At 42.4% G+C, this 17046-nt stretch overlaps 1 protein-coding gene across 5 annotated transcripts in view; it reads right to left on the bottom strand.

The window, feature by feature from the left end:
- LOC112215312 (guanine nucleotide-binding protein G(olf) subunit alpha-like) overlaps positions 1-17046 on the bottom strand; it is a 77807-nt gene that overhangs the window by 24977 nt on the left and 35784 nt on the right. For all 5 annotated transcript variants that reach the window (XM_042298761.1, XM_042298762.1, XM_042298763.1 and 2 more), the window contains exon 6: positions 2253-2307. In XM_042298761.1, coding sequence (XP_042154695.1) covers positions 2253-2307 — 55 coding nt within the window. The remainder of the gene's footprint in view (positions 1-2252; positions 2308-17046) is intronic.

Raw genomic sequence — 17046 nt, 5'->3', positions numbered from 1 at the left:
TTCATCAGTACATTAGAGCTGTCATTCATCAGTACATTAGAGCTATGTCATTCATCAGTACATTACAGCTATGTCATTCATCAGTACATTAGAGCTATGTCATTCATTAGTACATTAGAACTGTCATTCATCAGTACATTAGAGCTGTCATTCATCAGTACATTAGAGCTGTCATTCATCAGTACATTAGAGCTATGTCATTCATCAGTACATTAGAGCTGTCATTCATCAGTACATTAGAGATGTCATTCATCAGTACATTAGAGATATGTCATTCATCAGTACATTAGAGCTATGTCATTCATCAGTACATTAGAGCTGTCATTCATCAGTACATTAGAGCTATGTCATTCATCAGTACATTAGAGCTATGTCATTCATCACTACATTAGAGCTATGTCATTCATCAGTACATTAGAGATGTCATTCATCAGTACATTAGAGCTGTCATTCATCAGTACATTAGAACTATGTCATTCATCAGTACATTAGAGCTGTCATTCATCAGTACATTAGAACTATGTCATTCATCAGTACATTAGAGCTGCCATTCATCAGTACATTAGAGCTATGTCATTCATCAGTACATTAGAGCTGTCATTCATCAGTACATTAGAACTATGTCATTCATCAGTACATTAGAGCTGCCATTCATCAGTACATTAGAGCTATGTCATTCATCAGTACATTAGAGCTGTCATTCATCAGTACATTAGAGCTAAGTCATTCATCAGTACATCAGAGCTGTCATTCATCAGTACATTATACATTAGAGCTATGTCATTCATCAGTACATTAGAGCTGTCATTCATCAGTACATTAGAGCTATGTCATTCATCAGCACATTACAGCTATGTCATTCATCAGTACATTAGAGCTGTCATTCATCAGTTTTTATAGCTGTCATTCATCAGTACATTAGAGCTATGTCATTCATCAGTACATTAGAGCTGTCATTCATCAGTACATTAGAGATGTCATTCATCAGTACATTAGAGCTGTCATATATCAGTACATTAGAACTATGTCATTCATCAGTACATTAGAACTATGTCATTCATCAGTATATTAGAGCTATGTCATTCATCAGTACATTAGCGGTTTGTCATTCATCAGTACATTAGAGCTGTCATTCATCAGTACATTAGAGCTGTCATTCATCAGTACATTAGAGCTATGTCATTCATCAGTACATTAGAGCTATGTCATTCATCAGCACATTACAGCTATGTCATTCATCAGTACATTAGAGCTGTCATTCATCAGTTTTTAGAGCTGTCATTCATCAGTACATTCGAGCTGTCATTCATCAGTACATTAGAGCTGTCATTCATCAGTACATTAGAGCTATGTCATTCATCAGTACATTAGAGCTGTCATTCATCAGTACATTAGAGCTGTCATTCATCAGTACATTAGAGCTGTCATTCATCAGTACATTAGAGCTATGTCATTCATCAGTACATTAGAGCTATGTCATTCATCAGTACATTAGAGCTGTCATTCATCAGTACATTAGAGATGTCATTCATCAGTATATTAGAGCTATGTCATTCATCAGTACATTAGAGCTATGTCATTCATCAGTACATTAGAGCTGTCATTCATCAGTACATTAGCGGTTTGTCATTCATCAGTACATTAGAGCTGTCATTCATCAGTACATTAGAGCTATGTCATTCATCAGTACATTAGAGCTATGTCATTCATCAGCACATTAGAGCTATGTCATTCATCAGTACATTAGAGCTATGTCATTCATCAGTACATTAGAGCTATGTCATTCATCAGCACATTACAGCTATGTCATTCATCAGTACATTAGAGCTGTCATTCATCAGTTTTTAGAGCTGTCATTCATCAGTACATTCGAGCTGTCATTCATCAGTACATTAGAGCTGTCATTCATCAGTACATTAGAGCTATGTCATTCATCAGTACATTAGAGCTGTCATTCATCAGTACATTAGAGATGTCATTCATCAGTATATTAGAGCTGTCATTCATCAGTACATTAGAGCTATGTCATTCATCAGTACATTAGAGCTATGTCATTCATCAGTACATTAGAGCTGTCATTCATCAGTACATTAGAGCTGTCATTCATCAGTACATTAGAGCCATGTCATTCATCAGTACATTAGAACTATGTCATTCATCAGTACATTAGAGCTGTCATTCATCAGTACATTAGAGCTGTCATTCATCAGTACATTAGAGCTATGCTCCAGAATGTTGAAAAGCCTGCTAACCTGATCTGTTGGTGTGTAGTCATTCGACCTCACAGACTCAATTTTGTTCAAGAAGCTGCAAAACAGAAAACAAAAGACATAATTATGTGACACTGGCCTGGATCTAAGGAACAGTACATATCACTGACATTACAGTAGAATAGATAAAGATCTGACTCTACACATTTTAACTAAGGAAAAGCATTAAGAAGAAATAAAGTAATTTTCTTGTGTCTGTTGCCATGGTGTCTTTAAACCACTCCCATACCGCACGCACGCACGCACTCCAGTGTGTTCCTGGATAGATGCAGCATATGGCTGGACATGGCGGCTGGTTTTGGAGCTGGGGCTCTGAGACAGTCAGTGGTTAGGGACCGGAGAAGAGGGAGGGACAGTGAGAACACTAGAGAAATACACACTACAACATAATGTGTTTCTATCAAACAGACAGTGGATCAGAGGTCTAGCCAAGCACGGAACAATCATTTCATTACATAGCTATATCTGTTCTAACTGCCAAAATAAAGTAAAAACTTGAGGAAATGAGGGAAACAAAGTATATTGAAAGCAGGTGCGACCACACAGGTGTGGTTCCTGGGTCAATTAAGCAATTAACATCCCATCATGCTTAGGGTCATGTATAAAACGCCCAGTTACCCACTATTCTGGCTACCATGGCTAGAAGAAGAGATCTCAGGGACTTTGAAAGAGGGGTCTCAAAGGAGTTTAGGGTGTGTGTGTGTGTCTCTCATTCTCCAGATCTCAACCCATTTGAACACTTACGGGAGATTCTGGTGTGGTGCCTGAGACAGCGTTTTCCAGCACCATCAACACCAAATTATAGAAATTCTCGTGGAATAATGGTGTCACATCCCTCCAGTAGAGTTCCAGACACTTGTAGAATCTATGCCAAGGTCCATTGAAGCTGTTCTGGCTCATGGTGGCCCAACGCCCTATTAACACACTTTATGTTGGTGATTCCTTTAGTTTGGCAGGTTCATGTGAATATATATAAATAATGGGGTCTGCTCTATTCACTGTATTTCTATCTACTGCATTCTGACCATGTCACTTCACTACATAGCTAAACTCAGCAAAAAAGAAATGTCCTCTCACTGTCAACTGTGTTAATTTTCAGCTAATTGAATGTGTAAATATTTGTATGAACATATGATTCAACAACTGAGACATAAACTGAATAAGTTCCACAGACATGTGATGAACAGGAATGGAATAATGTGTCCCTGAACAAAGGGGGAGGGGGATCAACATCAAAAGTAACAGTCAGTATCTGGTGTGGCCACCAGCTGCATTAAGTACTGCAGTGCATCTCCTCCTCATGCACTGCACCAGATTTGCCAGATCTTGCTCTGAGATGTTACCCCACTCTTCCACCAAGGCACCTGCAAGTTCCTGAACATGTCTGTGGGGAATGGCCCTAGCCCTTACCCTCCGATCCCACAGGTCCCAGAATTACTCAATGGGATTGAGTTCCGGGCTCTTCGCTGGCCATGGCAGAACACTGACATTCCTGTCTTGCAGGAAATCAGCCATACTGCTCGTTCTGTGCGTGGTGGCATTGTCATGCTGGAGGGTCTTGTCAGGATGAGCCTGCAGGAAGGGTACCACGAGGGAGGAAGAGGTCTTCCCTGTAACGCACAGCATTGAGATTGCCTACAATGACAACAAGCTCAGTCCGATGATGCTGTGACACACCGCCCCAGACCATGACGGACCCTCCACCTCCAAATCGATCTTGCTCCAGAGTACAGGCCTCGGCATAACACTCATTCCTTCGACGATAAACGTGAATCCGACCATCACCCCTGGTGAGACAAAACCGTGACCCGCCAATGAAGACCACTTTTTGCCAGTCCTGTCTGGTCCAGTGACGGTGGGTTTGTGCCCAAAGGCGACGTTGTTGCTGGTGATGTCTGGTGAGGACCTGCCTTACAACAGGTCTACAAGCCCTCAGTCCAGCCTCTCTCAACCGATTGAGGACAGTCTGAGCACTGATGGAGGGATTGCGCGTTCCTGATGTAACTCGGGCAGTTGTAGTTGCCATCCTGTACCTGTCCCGCAGGTGTGATGTTCGGATGTACCGATCCTGTGCAGGTGTCGTTACACGTGGTCTGCCAATGCGAGGACGATCAGCTGTCCGTCCTGTCTCTCTGTAGCACCGTCTTAGGCGTCTCACAGTACAGACATAGAAATTTATTGCAGTCCTCATGCCTCCTTGCAGCATGAGGCACGTTCACGCAGATGAGCAGGGACCCTGGGCATCTTTCTTTTGGTGTTTTTCAGAGTCAGTAGAAATGCCTCTTTAGTGTCTTAAGTTTTCATAACTGTGACCTTAATTGCCTACCGTCTGTAAGATGTTAGTGTCTTAACGACCGTTCCACAGGTGCATGTTCATTAATTGTTTGTGGTTCATTGAACAAGCATGGGAAACAGTGTTTAAACCCTTTACAATGAAGATCTGTGAAGTTATTTGGAATTGTATTTTTTATGAAAGACAGGGTCCTGAAAAGGGGACATTTCTTTTTTTTGCTGAGTTTATATTGCTAGGAGACATCTTTATGCTGAATGACTAACACTACTGCAGATCTCATCCCCAGGCTGTACCATCCCTCCCCAGCAGAGGGTGTCCCCCTCTTCCTGTTCCATTATTAAAGACAGCAGTTAGTTCCTGCCATAGAGCTAGATCAGACCATCTTGCTCTGGTGTGCACGAGCTGTATGTTCCCTGGGTGTATGTGTGTGTGTCCCTGCGGTCCCAAACCCCAGGCACGCACGCACGCACGCGCACATTTGTAACCGCTGAACCAGCAGATACCACCCGAAACATCCCAATTCTATTTTACTCTATTCTGCTGTCTTCTATTCTACACTGAGGAGGGAACAACCACAAAAGTCAGTTCTGTAAAGTTTTACTTGAGGTTATGTTCTAACTTAAGAATTGACGAATATATAGGCCTGCGCGTGATTACAATGATCAAACGTTGAGCATTAGGGAGGTCCGTTATCAAGTCTATTTAACCAGGTCCATTATAAAGAACTAACCAGGTAGTTACATCAGAATGTATTTAACCAGGTCCATTATAAAGAACTAACCAGGTAGTTACATCAGAATGTATTTAACCAGGTCCATTATAAAGAACTAACCAGGTAGTTACATCAGAATGTATTTAACCAGGTCCATTATAAAGAACTAACCAGGTAGTTACATCAGAATGTATTTAACCAGGTCCATTATAAAGAACTAACCAGGTAGTTACATCAGAATGTATTTAACCAGGTCCATTATAAAGAACTAACCAGGTACATCATAATGTATATGAAGGCAATAACACAGTAACAACCTTATATTCTTTTGTTTTATGGGACTAATTCAAACTAGCACTAGTCGGTACTCGCGTTTAAAGTGTACATGACATTGCAACAAAATTTCCCCATGGGGACAATAAAGTCACTAAGTAAGTAAGTACTGACTGGTGCTAGTTTGAATTAGTCCCATAAAAAAACAGAATATAAGGTTGTTACAGTGTTATTGGTTAGTCCTTTATAATGGACCTGGTTAAATACATTCTGATGTAACTACCTGGTTAGTTCTTTATAATGGACCAGTTGGTACCAGGCAGTTGCCAATGGAATTATTTAGTAAGAACCATAGTTAATAAGATGTTACCAACCCTCTTATACAAGTTACACAGAAACCCCAAAACATAAAAAGTATCCTGTAGAGTTTGGGCCTGTAAACACGACCAAACACAGCCACGTTTCATAATTCCCTCTCCCTGACTGAGTGATCCCCATCCCTTGCTACCAACACTCAGCTCTTAAACACAAAGTTGAACTGTTCCTCCACTAAACACAGGCCAGTGCTGCCCTGTTTTAATTTGACCCATGGACCTGTCCACAGCCTAAATCTACTGGCTGATGCTGGTCGAATGGAAAGATGGGATCGATAGTTTCCACATTTTGAGTGTCTGTGGCGGTCAGTGTGGAAATCGGGTCACTCAACAAAACGATCACTCACGATACAACACACAGAGAATGGCTTCACCAGAAGAACCAGACTCTTTCAAAAGAGCAGGGAGAGAAATATGGATGATTGCGACGGCCTATACTGTAGTCCCTCCTAATGACAGATAATCTGACAAAGAAGAGAATGGAAACATTTTAGACCACAAGTTATGACCTAAAGGCACATCTGTAAGCTTGATGGAGTATGAAGCCATTTCACAATAGGATGCTGTATACATAACACACACACACTTTGTAACACCAAAGCAGGGCCCTAAAATACACTGAAAAATATAAAACGCAATATGTAAAATGTTGGTCCCATGTTTCATGAGCTGAAATAAAAGACCCCAGAAATTCTCCATATGCACAAAAAGCTGATTTCTCTCAAATTCTGTTAGTGAGCAGTTCTCCTTGGCCAAGACAATCCATCCACCTGACCGTTGTGGCATATCAGCATGATCATTACACAGATACACCTTGTGCTGGGGGCAATAAAAGGTCATTCTAAAATGTGCAGTTGTGTCACACAACACAATGTTATAGATGTTTAAAGTTTTGAAGGAGCGTGCAATTGGCATGCTGACTGCTGGAATTGACATTAGGAGTGTGCTTAGTACTACTACTACATGTTAGGGAGTGTTCTTATTACTACATGTCAGGGAGTGTTCTTAGTACTACATGTCAGGGAGTGTTCTTAGTACTACATGTCAGGGAGTGTTCTTAGTACTACATGTCAGGGAGTGTTCTTAGTACTACTACTACTACTACATGTCAGGGAGTGTTCTTAGTACTACTACTACTACTACTACATGTCAGGGAGTGTTCTTAGTACTACTACTACTACTACATGTTAGGGAGTGTTCTTAGTACTACTACTACATGTTAGGGAGTGTTCTTAGTACTACATGTCAGGGAGTGTTCTTAGTACTACATGTCAGGGAGTGTTCTTAGTACTACATGTCAGGGAGTGTTCTTAGTACTACTACTACTACTACATGTCAGGGAGTGTTCTTAGTACTACTACTACTACATGTCAGGGAGTGTTCTTAGTACTACTACTACATGTTAGGGAGTGTTCTTATTACTACTACTACTACTACTACTACTACTACATGTTAGGGAGTGTTCTTATTACTACATGTCAGGGAGTGTTCTTAGTACTACATGTCAGGGAGTGTTCTTAGTACTACATGTCAGGGAGTGTTCTTAGTACTACTACTACTACTACATGTCAGGGAGTGTTCTTAGTACTACATGTCGGGGAGTGTTCTTAGTACTACTACTACATGTCAGGGAGTGTTCTTAGTACTACATGTCAGGGAGTGTTCTTAGTACTACTACTACATGTCAGGGAGTGTTCTTAGTACTACTACTACATGTCAGGGAGTGTCCTTAGTACTACTACTACTACTACTACTACATGTCAGGGAGTGTCCTTAGTACTACATGTCGGGAGTGTCCTTAGTACTACATGTCGGGGAGTGTCCTTAGTACTACATGTCAGGGAGTGTCCTTAGTACTACTACTACTACTACTACATGTCAGGGAGTGTCCTTAGTACTACATGTCAGGGAGTGTCCTTAGTACTACATGTCAGGGAGTGTCCTTAGTACTACATGTCGGGGAGTGTTCTTAGTACTACATGTCGGGGAGTGTCCTTAGTACTACATGTCAGGGAGTGTCCTTAGTACTACTACTACTACTACTACATGTCAGGGAGTGTCCTTAGTACTACATGTCAGGGAGTGTCCTTAGTACTACTACTACTACTACATGTTAGGGAGTGTTCTTAGTACTACATGTCAGGGAGTGTTCTTAGTACTACTACTACTACTACATGTTAGGGAGTGTTCTTAGTACTACTACTACATGTCAGGGAGTGTTCTTAGTACTACTACTACATGTCAGGGAGTGTTCTTAGTACTACTACTACATGTCAGGGAGTGTCCTTAGTACTACTACTACTACTACTACATGTCAGGGAGTGTCCTTAGTACTACATGTCGGGAGTGTCCTTAGTACTACATGTCGGGGAGTGTCCTTAGTACTACATGTCAGGGAGTGTCCTTAGTACTACTACTACTAGTACTACATGTCAGGGAGTGTCCTTAGTACTACATGTCAGGGAGTGTCCTTAGTACTACATGTCAGGGAGTGTCCTTAGTACTACATGTCAGGGAGTGTCCTTAGTACTACATGTCAGGGAGTGTCCTTAGTACTACATGTCGGGGAGTGTCCTTAGTACTACATGTCAGGGAGTGTCCTTAGTACTACATGTCAGGGAGTGTCCTTAGTACTACATGTCAGGGAGTGTCCTTAGTACTACATGTCAGGGAGTGTTCTTAGTACTACTACTACATGTTAGGGAGTGGTCTTAGTACTACTACTACATGTTAGGGAGTGTTCTTAGTACTACATGTTAGGGAGTGTTAGTACTACATGTTAGGGAGTGTTCTTAGTACTACTACTACTACATGTTAGGGACTGTTCTTAGTACTACTACTACATGTTAGGGAGTGTTCTTAGTACTACTACTACATGTTAGGGAGTGTTCTTAGTACTACTACATGTTAGGGAGTGTTCTTAGTACTACTAGCTTGATGTTAGGAGTGTTGTAAATACTACTAGAGCCTATGATAGGAGCTCTTCTGCCTGATAATGGAGAGAGTTTATATGAGGAAAGACGGGGCCATTTTGCATCCTGACAGATACATTAAACAGATTAAGACTTGCACCAGTGTTTCTGCTGCACTTATTTTGCTGTGGTGGCACGCCACAGCAAAATCAAAAATATGTAACATGAAATAAATATTAATGCGGAGGCGCACTTCGAAGACTCTATAACATATCCTTTTTCACTGCAAAGAAAACAAGTAATAAATAGACAAATCAGACAACACCATAGTAGAATAGTTGATTTATTTATCTAGTCGGCTTGTTCTTGTGTGTTCTATACTAGAGAAATATTCCTTGAGGCACATTCAAGTTACCAGTGCCACAGAGAGGAAACCCTGCATTCTGACAAGCAGTCAATGCAATCGTGGGGAAAACAGACATTTTAATGGTCTTTATTAAACAGAGGGGGATCCTAGCTTTCCATTCTAACTTTATTTATCTCTTAACTCTTAAATATGCGAGAGCCGCACCATTTTAAATCTGGAGTTTATAGCAGCATCATTGTTAAGCAGGTTACTACTCTGCAGCAATTGGATGCGAGGGCATAAATGTACCAGGGGTTAAATGTAACACGGGTCAATAGGGTAACACGCCACCCTACCTGAAAATATATTGTTTTTGAGTGACTTAAATTGTGATGAGACAAGACAACATTTTTAGATGAGCGAGAGTAGTGGCAACCAGGGATAGTTGGGGGAAAAAAAGGTGGCGTGAAGTGGTTTCAGTGAGTACTGAAGTTACCCTAACAGGCAGACACAGTGAATATAATGTAGGCCTATGTAAAAAAAAATGTTGGGTGATAAAATGTATCAATAGGATGCTAACTAGGTTAAAGATTACATTTGGGATCTGGCTAATAATTAGCCCAATAGGGTAAATGCAGATAGGAAACTCCTTGCTTCAGCCTATATATTTTCAGCCACTATGCTGCATCAGTTGGGTGATAATGTTTATTGCTAGTACTATGCGGACCATGCATATGCTAAATGTTACAAATAAACAAAGAAACGTCCTCTCACTGTCAACCGCATTTATTTTCAGGAAACTTAACATGTCTAAATATTTGTATTTGAGCTCTTCGCTGGCCACGGCAGAACACTGACATTCCTGTCTTGCAGGAAATCACGCACAGACCGAGCAATATGGCTGGTGGCATTGTCATGCTGGAGGGTCATGTCAGGATGAGCCTGCAGGAAGGGTACCACATGAGGAAGGAGGATATCTTCCCTGTAACGCACAGCGTTGAGATTGCCTGCAATGACAACAAGCTCAGTCCGATGATGCTGTGACACACTGCCCCAGACCATGACGGACCCTCCACCTCCAAATCGATCCCGCTCCAGAGTACAGGCCTCGGCGTAACGCTCATTCCTTCAACAATAAACGCGACCATCACCCCTGGTGAGACAAAACCGTGACTCATCAGTGAAGAGCACTTTTTGCCAGTCCTGTCTGGTCCAGCAACGGTGGGTTTGTGCCCATAGGTGACGTTGTTGCCGGTGATGCCTGGTGAGGACCTGCCTTACAACAGGCCTACAAGCCCTCAGTCCAGCCTCTCAGCCTACTGCGGACAGTCTGAGCACTGATGGAGGGATTGTTCGTTCCTGGTGTAACTTGGGCAGTTGTTGTTGCCATCCTATACCTGTCCCGCAGGTGTGATGTTCGGATGTACCGATCCTGTGCAGGTGTCGTTACACGTGGTCTGCCACTGCGAGGACGATCAGCTGTCTGTCCTGTCTCCCTGTAGCACTGTCTTAGTCGTCTCACAGTATGAACATTGCAATTTATGGCCCTGGCCACATCTGCAGTTCTCATGCCTCCTTTCAGCATGCCTAAGGCATGTTCACGCAGATGAGCAGGCACCCTGGGCATCTTCCTTTTGGTGTTTTTCCAGAGTCAGTAGAAAGGCCTCTCTAGTGTACTAAGTTTTCATAACTGTGACCTTAATTGCCTACTGTCTGTAAGCTGTTAGTGTCTTAACGACCGTTCCACAGGTGCATGTTCATTAATTGTTTATGGTTCATTGAACAAGCATGGGATACAGTGTTTAAACCCTTTACAATGAAGATCTGTGAAGTTATTTGGATTTTTTACAAATTATCTTTGAAAGACAGGGTCCTGAAAAAGGGCATTTGTTTTCTTGCTGAGTTTACACTTACCAATATATTATTGGGCTCATTTCTGGAGGCGTGATATTTTATATGATATTAATGATATTTTATATGATGTCAGCATAATTTTATTTTCATTTATTTTGGAGTATAATGTCCTTTTAAAAAGTCACCAGAACTGAGCTACTCAGGACTTCCACATAATAAAAAAAATCCAGGGGGGAACCCCAGACTCCCAGAACAACCCCCCACACTGCTACATATTTTTCCAGAGGAAACACTTACGTGCAAATACCCCCCCCCCCAACACACACAGAGACACACAGAAATACACAGAGACACACACAGAGACACACACAGAAATACACACAGAGACACACACAGAGACACACACACAGAGACACACCCAGCTGTAGGGGAGCTGGTGCTAAAAATAACCCTGGGAATGGATCTTCAGATTATACAAGCCCCGAGCGGGCAGATAAACACACACACTGTACCTGCCCCACTAAGATTGTGCACAGAGTGGGGGGGGGATAAACACACACACAGGGGAGTAGATTTATGTGCAAACTTTTGAGGAACTGCTCACAACGAGAGAGGTCTGTCCAATCGTTAACTTTCCTAAATAAAACGGGGACAAATATAAAATAGCAGAGCTCTGATAGGATGTTTTATTCCTCCAAAAGGAACGGGGCCAAGCCCATGCAGCTTCTTGACTCTATACTGACTGAACCCGAGCAGACAGGGTGAGGCTCCATTTGTGTTATTCCTCTAGTGGCCTCTGGGTGGCACCCCCTCTGAGATGGGCGAAGTGAGAACACCTCCTTTGGTGATCGACTGTGCCTGCATTGGGCTGCAGCTGGGTTGCCACGGCAACCCCTGTCAGTGGGGTCGATAGAGAGCGCTCCTCCTCTTCCTTAGCTGGCTTATGCTCGCTCGCTCACACACACACACACACACACACACACACACACACACACACACACACACACACACACACACACACACACACACACACACACACACACACACACACACTTGACAGAGATGTGTGTATGTGCCTATAGGCCTCTTTCCATAACAGCTGGACCTAACTGACTGGGGAGAGAAGTCACTACAGCTGGACCTAACTGACTGGGGAGAGAAGTCACTACAGCTGGATCTAACTGACTGACGAGGGAAGTCACTACAGATGGATCTAACTGACTGGGGAGAGAAGTCACTACAGCTGGATCTAACTGACTGACGAGAGAAGTCACTACAGCTGGATCTAACTGACTGACGAGAGAAGTCACTACAGCTGGATCTAACTGACTGACGAGGGAAGTCACTACAGATGGATCTAACTGACTGGGGAGAGAAGTCACTACAGCTGGATCTAACTGACTGACGAGGGAAGTCACTACAGCTGGATCTAACTGACTGACGAGGGAAGTCACTACAGCTGGATCTAACTGACTGACGAGGGAAGTCACTACAGCTGGATCTAACTGACTGACGAGGGAAATCATAAACTACCTAAAGAACGAGTGTACATCACACACATCAAATTTTATCTGTCTAGAAACCTCTGCACATGGACAAACAATGACCAAAGGATGTGTGGTAAGTAATGAAGGTGACAAACTAGAGAAGGAATCAAAATGTCTGACGAGGACCAAGTGGTGAAGGCAGTCAGAGAAGGATGGGCCTTCAACTCTCCTCCATTTTAGATGCATTACCACCAGTATTGGAGCTATTTAGTATAGTTGCCATACAGGCATATATACAGAAGTTGCCGTATACATTGTTTATTGATTTATTTCACCTTAATTTAACCAGGTAGGCTAGTTGAGAACACCTTTATTTAACCAGGTAGGCTAGTTGAGAACACCTTTATTTAACCAGGTAGGCTAGTTGAGAACACCTTTATTTAACCAGGTAGGCTAGTTGAGAACACCTTTATTTAACCAGGTAGGCTAGTTGAGAACACCTTTATTTAACCAGGTAGGCTAGTTGAGAACACCTTTATTTAACCAGGTAGGCTAGTTGAGAACACCTTTGATTTAACCAGGTAGGCTAGTTGAGAACACCTTGATTTAACCAGGTAGGCTAGTTGAGAACACCTTGATTTAACCAGGTAGGCTAGTTGAGAACACCTTGATTTAACCAGGTAGGCTAGTTGAGAACACCTTGATTTAACCAGGTAGGCTAGTTGAGAACACCTTTATTTAACCAGGTAGGCTAGTTGAGAACACCTTTATTTAACCAGGTAGGCTAGTTGAGAACACCTTTATTTAACCAGGTAGGCTAGTTGAGAACACCTTTATTTAACCAGGTAGGCTAGTTGAGAACACCTTTATTTAACCAGGTAGGCTAGTTGAGAACACCTTTATTTAACCAGGTAGGCTAGTTGAGAACACCTTTATTTAACCAGGTAGGCTAGTTGAGAACACCTTTATTTAACCAGGTAGGCTAGTTGAGAACACCTTTATTTAACCAGGTAGGCTAGTTGAGAACAAGTTCTCATTTATAACTGTGACCTGGCCAAGATAAAGCAAAGCAGTGTGACAAAGACAACACAGAGTTACACATAAACAAACATACAGTCAATAATACAAAAGAAAGAGTCTATATACAATGTGTGTAACAATCGTCTGTTGAAGAAGGTGAGGACCAAGGTGCAGCGTGGTAGGTGTTCATACTTATATTTCAACTGAACATTAAATAACAAAACTCACACAGAGAATGAATGAAAACCGAAACAGTCCTGTCAGGTGCAGAAACACAAAACAGAAAATAACTACCCACAAAACCCCTGTGGGAAAAAGCTACCTAAGTATGGTTCCCAATCAGAGACAACGATAGACAGCTGTCCCTGATTGAGAACCATACCCGGCCAAAACAAAGAAATACAAAAACATAGAAAAAGGAACATAGAATGCCCACCCAAATCACACCCTAACCAAACCAAATTTGAGACGTAAAAAGCTCTACGGTCCGGGCGTGACAGTGTGTGCAAATGAGGTAGGATAAGGGAGGTAAGGCAATAAATAGGCCATGGTGGCGAAGTAATTACAATATAGCAATTAAACACTGGAATGGTAGATGTGCAGAAGAGGAGTGCGCAAGTAGAGATACTGGGGTGCAAAGGAGCAAAATAAATAACAGTATGGGGATGAGGTAGCTGGATGGGCTATTTACAGATGGGCTACGTACAGGTGCAGTGATCTGTGAGCTGCTCTGACAGCTGATGATTAAAGTTAGTGAGAGAGGTATGGGTCTCTAGCTTCAGTGATTTTTGCAGTTCTTTCCAGTCATTGGCAGCAGAGCACGCATAGGAAAGACAGCCAAAGGAGGAATTGGCTTTGGGGATGACCAGTGAAATATACCTGCTGGAGTGCGTGCTACGGGTGGGTGCTGCTATGGTGACCAGTGAGCAGAGATAAGGCGGGGCTTTACCTAGCAAAGACTTATAGATGACCTGGAGCCAGTGGGTTTGGCGAGAAATATCAAGCGAGGGCCAGCCAACGAGAGCATACAGGTTGCAGTGGTGGGTAGTATATGGGGCTTTGGTGACAAAACGGATGGCACTGTGATAGACTGCATCCAATTTGCTGAGTAGAGTATTGGATGCTATTTATTAAATGACATCGTCGAAGTCAAGGATCGGTAGGATAGTCAGTTTTACGAGGGTATGTTTGGCAGCATGAGTGAAGGATGCTGTGTTGCGAAATAGGAAGCTGATTCTAGATTTAATTTTGGATTGGAGATGCTTAACTGGAAGTCTGGAAGGAGTCTGGAAGGAGAGTTTACAGTCTAACCAGACACCTAGGTATTTGTAGTTGTCCACATATTCTAAGTCAGAACTGTCCAGAGTAGTGATGCTGGATGGGTGGGCAGGTGTGGGCAGCGATCGGGTGAAGAGCATGCATTTAGTTTTATTTGCATTTAAAGAGCAGTTGGAGGCCACGGAAGGAGAGTTGTATGGCATTGAAGCTCGCCTGGAGGTTAGTTAACACAGTGTCCAAAGAAGGGCCAGATGTATACAGAATGGAGTCGTCTGCATAGAGGTGGATCAGACATGATATATCATGTATACAGTCGTGGACAAAAATATTGGTACCCTTGCACTTCTTTCAAGTAACACACAATTTTCCCTAAAAATAAGTTGAAATTGACCAAAGTATTTGGTCTCCACAGGTCATTATTTCCCTGTTAATAAAACAGAACCTTTGTTTTTTTATTTAGAACTTAATATATACATTTAAATTGACATCCTAGACTTAATATCTGGTAGCACAAACTTTGGTCAAAATAACTGCGATCAAGTCCAGCGTGTTGTCTTGAATCATTCCTGGGTACCTTTTAAAGTGTGTTTGGGGTCATTGTCCTGCTGGAAGACCCATGACCTTTGACGGAGACTCAGCTTTCTGACATTGCACTCCAAAGTGCCTTGGTATTCTTCTGATTTCATGATGCCATACACACGTTCAAGCCACTCAGTGCCAGAGGCAGAAAGCAACCCCAAAATATCACTGAACCTCCTCCATGTTTGACTATAGGGAAGGTTTTATTTTATTTTAAAACTTTATTTTGCTTTCTGTAAACACAGAGATGGTGTACTTTACCAAAAAGCTCTAATTTGGTCTCATCTGTCCACAGGACATTCTCCCAGAAGGACTTTGGCATGTTGGCATCCAAATTGCAGTCAGGATTTTTCATTACTCTCTCTCTCAGTAGTGGGGTCCTCCTGGGTCTCCTACCATATAACCCCCTTTCATTGAGTTGGTGACGGACGGTGTGAGTTGAAACTGTCGTACTTTGTGTCTAAAGTTCAGCTTGAATCTGTGTGGCAGTTGATTGAGGTGCTTTCTCCACCATTGGAACAATGCTTTGCTGCGATCTTCCATCAAGTTCTCCCTTGCGGCCACGTCCAGTGTGGTTGGCTACAGTGGCATGGGCCTTAAACGTCTTGATAACATTACGTACGGTGGAAACAGGAACACCAAGGTCTCTCTTTAGGCCACGTCCAGTGAGGTTGGCTACAGTGGCATGGGCCTTAAACGTCTTGATCACATTACGTACGGTGGAAACAGGAACACCAAGGTCTCTGGAGATGGACTTGTAGCCTTGAGATTGTCCATGCTTGGCTACAATCTTGTGTCAGACCTCCTCAGATAATTCTCTGGTTGTGTTTGTTTTCTCCATCATGCTCATTTACAGTACACACAGTGACACAAAACAGAAGATTGAGTCCATTTCTATATTCAAACTGGTTGAATTAGCGATATTTCTAACTTCTAGAAGGTGCAAATAATATTGTCCGGGCCATTTTAGGATTTCTTTGTGGAATAAGCTAACATTTAGTAAATTATTCAGATATTTTGGTTTTGTTGCACTGCAAACCAAAGACATACATATGTGGATATCAAAAGACATTTTAAATTCAACCGTTTTCTGGAAGAAATGGTGCCAATATTTTTGGCCACGACTATATCATTCTAAGAAGCAGAATATCTTCAGAGCATTGGTGTGTGACTGTGTATTAGTGCGTGAGTTACATGCATATGACAAATGCTCTGTTCTGTGTGTCTAGTCTGTGTGGTGCCATCCCCTCCACTTTCCTAAGACGGCTACCACACACACACACACACACACACACACACACACACACACACGCCTGAGTGATAGAGGAGGGGGTGGAAGGCACTGGGGGCTTCACACAAGGATGAGCTGTCTGCAAGCACACACACACATTCCTCTAGGGGCCACCTATCCCTATCCAGTAGCACCACAAATGTGTGTGTTTTGCTATAATCAGAGCTGGTGTCACAATGATATCCTCTCCTAAGGCCTTCAGCCCGTGTGGCTTGATTGAGTTGAATGTTTGGCAGGACTGTGTGAGTGCACAAGCAAAGCAATCTATATGTGCACTGTCTCACCTTCTCAGTAAGGGTGGGTGTGGGTGTGTGTTTATGCTAGTGTGTGCACTAAAGACCAAAGAACATTTTATAT

This window comes from Oncorhynchus tshawytscha, linkage group LG16, assembly GCF_018296145.1.
Source record: "Oncorhynchus tshawytscha isolate Ot180627B linkage group LG16, Otsh_v2.0, whole genome shotgun sequence".
NCBI lineage: Eukaryota > Metazoa > Chordata > Actinopteri > Salmoniformes > Salmonidae > Oncorhynchus > Oncorhynchus tshawytscha.
The sequence above is the reverse complement of the archived record's forward strand: the minus strand, read 5'-3'. Positions and strand labels throughout refer to the sequence as shown.